The sequence below is a fragment of the Pseudophryne corroboree genome, chromosome 3 (assembly GCF_028390025.1).
Source record: "Pseudophryne corroboree isolate aPseCor3 chromosome 3, aPseCor3.hap2, whole genome shotgun sequence".
NCBI classification, from domain to species: Eukaryota; Metazoa; Chordata; class Amphibia; order Anura; family Myobatrachidae; genus Pseudophryne; species Pseudophryne corroboree.
In genome coordinates, this window is record NC_086446.1 from 541,092,632 (window position 1) to 541,099,285 (window position 6,654).

At 46.1% G+C, this 6,654-nt stretch overlaps 1 protein-coding gene across 6 annotated transcripts in view; it reads left to right on the forward strand.

The window, feature by feature from the left end:
• HGS (hepatocyte growth factor-regulated tyrosine kinase substrate) overlaps nucleotides 1-1,609 on the forward strand; it is a 102,234-nt gene extending 100,625 nt beyond the window's left edge. For all 6 annotated transcript variants that reach the window (XM_063961190.1, XM_063961191.1, XM_063961189.1 and 3 more), the window contains one exon: nucleotides 109-1,609. In XM_063961190.1, the coding sequence (XP_063817260.1) occupies nucleotides 109-210 (102 nt within the window). In that variant the 3' untranslated portion in view covers nucleotides 211-1,609. The remainder of the gene's footprint in view (nucleotides 1-108) is intronic.
• The last annotated feature ends 5,045 nt before the right edge of the window (nucleotides 1,610-6,654 follow it).

The window sequence follows — 6,654 nt, forward strand, 5'->3', positions numbered from 1 at the left end:
TGAGTGGGTGGCATGTATGTAATATGCTATTTAGGATGTGGTGTATGTGAGCGTTTACTTCTGGTTCACTATGTTTTGTGTGAGTTGCAATAAGTTCTTCTCTTTCAGATGCCAGTGGGTGCTGGTCAACAACAACCTCCACAGCAGCCAACAACACATGGTCAGCAGGGGCCAGGTGGCAGTGAAGCCCAATTAATCTCTTTTGATTGATTCCAGGACTCGTCCCACCCTGCTATACGGTCATTCTGCTGCCACTCCCTACCAACTTGTAGCATGTATCCTCTAGCAGCACCACTGCAGTAAAACACTACATTTATGTAACTGCCTTGCTGTGCCTAATGTCTGCTCGTTTCCTCTTCCAGATCACCGGAGCTGGTTACTGCCATGCTGCTTTCAACTAACATTGTAATGTATTTGTAGCACACCTGTGAATTATAGTACTATTTATACTAAGTCTCTCTGCACAGTCACTGACTTCATAGGTAGAAGAGATCTACCACAAGAGAATTATTGGCAACCAGTAGTATTTCAGTGGAAATCATGTTTAGATCATAATTTGATACATTTTGTTTGAGTGCTTTTGTGTTCCTGTGTTAAGTCAAAAGGACATTCCATTTTGTCTACTGTAGTGCATTGACTTGGCCAGTTTCAGGAAACTATCTCTTACGCCGTGCCCTGCTCCGATGCGCCACTGACAATGGGCATAACATCTAGTAACTTTAAAAAGCATAAACTCCCATCCAAAGCCTTCATTTTGCAAATTAATTTTGTAGTTTGTCACAAGACTGTAAGCCATATATTAACAAACTAATATTTTGCTCAAATTGTTATATTGTTGTTGACTGTATATTGACGTGATGCAATGCATGTCACACAATAACTGCATCAGCACTTGTGTGACACAGACAAGTAATAACACAAATTGTTACTATGTATGTATAATACAGTCTTTGGCTATTTTATTCGTTTTAACATATATGCTTTAGTCTATGGACTATTATTATTTAGTCGAATTATCTTCTTAAGTTCTGGAGCATATAGTTCTGTTTCAACAAAGCATTTTACTTACCAAAGTGGGATACGTGTGTTACATGACCTGTCTGATGAGAGGGAGGAATCTATTCAGTGTGTCGGCCATGGTTGTTGGCTATGTGTTTTGTTAGTGGTGGAGTTGCAGCTAACATTTGCTTTCCTGCATCTGTCCCTGTATGAACATCGGAATCCATAAAGACTGTCCTGGTGTAAAATCTTACTGTGGGTTTGCAGAATCCAACATTGCTAATCCAACAATGTACAATTAACGTTGAAGCCAATCACTCAATTGTTTGGCTTTTTATTTGTTAATTAAGAGTTTAGGCTATTTTAAATGTATATGAAAAATCTGTATGTTAAATTTGTACTGCAATTCCCTGTGTTGTGATGGCAGTGAAGGTGTTAATTTGAGCACTGGTATGATCTCGGGCTAACCTATCATTCCAGGTGTCCCTTGGCGTGTTTGGCTGCTTTATGTGCTTGTAAACTGTGAAGGTCAGGACCAACTGTTTGCACCACAGGATTGTTGCTTGTATTAACCTATTGGATTAGTGACAATAAACAAGTATCAAACTTTGATTACTCTTGTTATTAAAACATGGTGGATGAATATAGACGTTACTTACCTGCAGATGTTTATGTTGTCTATTTAAAGTCAACTGCATTATGTGAAGTTGCTGCTTCCCCTCCCTCTCCTAGAGTTTTATTTGCCACCACTTAAGTTTAAGATATTACGTTTTTAGCAATAGGGTATATTATATAAACATCTTTTATTTCAAATTTTTAGTATCCTTAATAAATGAAGAAACCCTGTAACAGGCCTATATAGAACACTAGGGTGACGGTCACATACACAGTAAGTGCTATAATTAAAAGGACCGTGTGGGATTAGTGATAAACAAATCAAGAATTTAAATGAACCATCCCTTCATACATTTTGCAGGACAACTACAGTTGAGCTGTCTTGAAAGAGTGTTCTCTGCACAGGCTAAAAAGGCCAGTGAGATATAACTCCTGAGGAAGCGGAATTTCTGCTGCGGGGTACACTGGGCTCCACAAGGAATAACATCGGGGTGTAGAGTAGGATCTTGATCCGAGGCACCAACAGGCTCAAAGCTTTGACCTTCTTCCCAAGATGCATTGCGCCGCCTCCTATATCACCCCGCCTCCGTGCACAGGAGCTCAGTTTTGTAGTTGGTGCCTTGCACTAAGCAGACAGTCAACAGGGGGGCTGCTCCTGCAGCCCTATAAAAAGCTATTTCAGAAAAAAAAGAAAATCTGAAGACTTCAAGGGCTGCAGCAGTGTCTGGATGTCAGTCAGATATCCCCTGCTGCAGCTCCATCTCTCCCCCAGCGACGCTGTATACTCCTGCGCCCTGGTTGCCAGGTAATTACAGCGGAGTCACACACTCGCCGCTGTTCTCCCGGATCACGTGGCCACATACAGGGGGAGGTAAGGGGTCTCTCTAACCGCGATCCGGCGCGGCCGGTGGGAGGCAAGCCGCGCGCTGGTGTGGACACTGTATGGGGCAGAGGCTCCACTAGCCACCAGGGCACTGGGCACAGGTCGGTTTTCTTCATAAAACCATTTAACAGCCCGCAGCGCCTGGTGCTGAAGCCAGCATGGGGGATAAGGCCTGACGTGTAGCCCCTCCCCCAGCCCCAGGGCGCCATTTAGGCAAATGTTCCCGCCCTGGAGCTTTAATCTCTCTCCCTCACTCCCTGTCAGCCGCCATTACACTGTGCTGTTCCTGGAACTGTTTGGGCAAAATCCTCCTCTGTAAAGCCGCCTGCACATCAGCGCTGTGCATTTTACAGGACACTGAAGTATTCTACCTGTCGGTGGACAGTGTTAGTTAAGAAAAAGTGCATCCAGTCAGGGTTGTGTAGTAAAAATACCCTGTGATATACATCCAGTATTTACTGTGTTTTGATATATCTAGTGTGTGTGTGTGTGTGTATTTACACTGCTCAAAAAAATAAAGGGAACACTAAAATAACACATCCTAGATCTGAATGAATGAAATATTCTTATTAAATACTTTGTTCTTTACAAAGTTGAATGTGCTGACCACAAAATCACACAAAAATTAGCAATGGAAATCAAATTTATTAACCCATGGAGGTCTGGATTTGGAGTCACCCTCAAAATTAAAGTGGAAAAACACACTACAAGCTGATTCAACTTTGATGTAATGTCCTTAAAACAAGTCAAAATGAGGCTCAGTAGTGTGTGTGGCCTCCATGTGCCTGTATGACCTCCCTGCAACACACACAAGTGGCTCAGGTAGTGCAGCTCATCCAGGATGGCACATCAATGCGAGCTGTGGCTAGAAGGTTTGCTGTGTCTGTCAGCATAGTGTCCAGAGCATGGAGGCGCTACCAGAAGACAGGCCAGTACATCAGGAGACGTGGAGGAGGCCGTCCGTAGGAGGGCAACAACCCAGCAGCAGGACCGCTACCTCCGCCTTCGTGCAAGGAGGAACAGGAGAAGCACTGACAGAGCCCTGCAAAATGACCTCCAGCAAGCCACAAATGTGCATGTCTACTCAAACGATCAAAAACAGACTCCATTAGGGTGGTATGAGGGCCCGACGCCCACAGGTGGGGGTTGTGCTTACAGCCCAACACCGTGCAGGACGTTTGGCATTTGCTAGAGAACACCAAGATTGGCAAATTCGCCACTGGCGCCCAGTGCTCTTCACAGATAAAAGCAGGTTCTCACTGAGCACATGTGACAGACGTGACAGAGTCTGGAGACGCCAAGGAGAGCGTTCTGCTGCCTGCAACATCCTCCAGCATGACCGGTTTGGCAGTGGGTCAGTAATGGTGTGGGGTGGCATTTCTTTGGGGGGGCACACAGCCCTCCATGTGCTCGCCAGAGGTTGCCTGACTGCCATTAGGTACTGAGATGAGATCCTTAGACCCCTTGTGAGACCATATGCTGGTGCGGTTGGCCCTGGGTTCCTCCTAATGCAAGACAATGCTAGACCTCATGTGCCTGGAGTGTGTCAGCAGTTCCTGCAAGACGAAGGCATTGATGCTATGGACTGGCCCGCCCGTTCCCCAGACCTGAATCCAAATGAGCACATCTGGGACATCATGTCTCGCTCCATCCACCAATGCCACGTTGCACCACAGACTGTCCAGGAGTTGGCGGATGCTTTAGTCCAGGTCTGGGAGGAGATTCCTCAGGAGACCATCCGCCACCTCATCAGGAACATGCAAAGGCATTGTAGGGAGGTCATACAGGCACGTGGAGGCCACACACATTACGGAGCCTCATTTTGACTTTTTTTAAGGACATTACATCAAAGTTGGATCAGCCTGTAGTGTGTTTTTCCACTTTAATTTTGAGGGTGACTCCAAATCCAGACCTCCATGGGTTAATAAACTTGATTTCCATTGATAATGTTTGTGTGATTTTGTTGTCAGCACATTCAACTATGTAAAGAACAAAGTATTTCATAAGAATATTTCATTCATTCAGATCTAGGATGTGTTATTTTAGTGTTCCCTTTATTTTTTTGAGCAGTGTATAATCTCTCTCTCTAGCCATACTGAGTATTGCTAGTCCAGTGCAGTCTTATTGTATAATATAACTTCTGCATTGTACATTGTGACTATGTGTGTGTGCATCTAGCTGCTGCGTAGATGCCATATCTTGTATTTCTTTTTCTCTAACGTCCTAAGTGGATGCTGGGGACTCCGTAAGGACCATGGGGAATAGCGGCTCCGCAGGAGACTGGGCACATCTAAAGAAAGCTTTAGGACTAACTGGTGTGCACTGGCTCCTCCCCCTATGACCCTCCTCCAAGCCTCAGTTAGATTTCTGTGCCCGACGAGAAGGGTGCACACTAGGGGCTCTCCTGAGCTTCTTAGTGAAAGTTTTAGTTTAGGTTTGTTATTTTCAGTGAGACCTGCTGGCAACAGGCTCACTGCATCGAGGGACTAAGGGGAGAAGAAGCGAACTCACCTGCGTGCAGAGTGGATTGGGCTTCTTGGCTACTGGACATTAGCTCCAGAGGGACGATCACAGGTCCAGCCTGGATGGGTCCCGGAGCCGCGCCGCCGGCCCCCTTACAGAGCCAGAAGAGCGAAGAGGTCCGGAAAAATCGGCGGCAGAAGACGTTCCTGTCTTCAATAAGGTAGCGCACAGCACTGCAGCTGTGCGCCATTGCTCTCAGCACACTTCATACTCCGGTCACTGAGGGTGCAGGGCGCTGGGGGGGGCGCCCTGAGACGCAATAAAACATGACAGAAATACCTTACATGGCAAAAAATACATCACATATAGCTCCTGGGCTATATGGATGCATTTAACCCCTGCCAGAATATACAAAAAACCGGGAGATAAGGCCGCCGTAAAGGGGGCGGAGCCTATCTCCTCAGCACACTGGCGCCATTTTCCCTCACAGCTCAGTTGGAGGGAAGCTCCCTGCTCTTCCCTGCAGTCACTACACTACAGAAAAAAGAGAGGGGGGCACTAATTAGGCGCAGTATTAAAACATACAGCAGCTATAAGGGGAAAAACACTTATATAAGGTTATCCCTGTATATATATAGCGCTCTGGTGTGTGCTGGCATACTCTCCCTCTGTCTCCCCAAAGGGCTAGTGGGGTCCTGTCCTCTATCAGAGCATTCCCTGTGTGTGTGCTGTGTGTCGGTACGTTTGTGTCGACATGTATGAGGAGAAAAATGATGTGGAGACGGAGCAGAGTGTCTGTAACAGTGATGTCACCCCCTAGGGAGGGGGTCGACACCTGAGTGGATGTACTGTTGAAAATTACGTGACAGTGTCAGCTCTATATAAAAAAACAGTGGTTGACATAAGACAGCCGGCTACTCAGCTTGTGCCTGTCCAGACGTCTCATAGGCCGTCAAGGGCTCTAAAGCGGCCGTTACCTCAGATGGCAGATACAGACGCCGACACGGATACTGACTCCTGTGTCGACGGTGAAGAGACAACCGTGATTTCCAGTAGGGCCACACGTTACATGATTGAGACAATGGAAAATGTTTTTATACATTTCCGATAATACGAGTACCACCAAAAAGGGGTATTATGTTCGGTGAGGGAAAAACTACCTGTAGTTTTCCTGAATCTGAGAAATAAAATGAGGTGTGTGATGATGCGTGGGTTTCCCCCCGATAACAAATTTCTTAAAAAGTATTGGCTGCATACCCTTTCCCGCCAGAGGTTAGGGTGCGTTGGGAAACACCCCCTAGGGGGGATAAGGCGCTCACACGCTTGTAAGAACAAGGGCTCTACCCTCTCATGAGATGGCCGCCCTTAAGGATCCTGCTGATAGAAAGCAGGAGGGTATCCAAAAAGGTATTTACACACATACTGGTGTTATACTGCGACCAGCTATCGCCTCAGCCTGGAGGTGCAGTGCTGGGTTGGCATGGTCGGATTCCCTGACTGGAAATATTGATATCCTAGATAAGGATAGTATATTATTGCCTATAGAGCATTTAAAAGATGCATTTCTATATATGCATGATGCACAGCGGAATAATTGCCGACTGGCATCAAGTATAAGTGCGTTGTCCAAGTCTACCAGTAAAATGGTCAGGTGATGCGGATTCCAAACGGCATTTGGAAGTATTGCCTTTGAA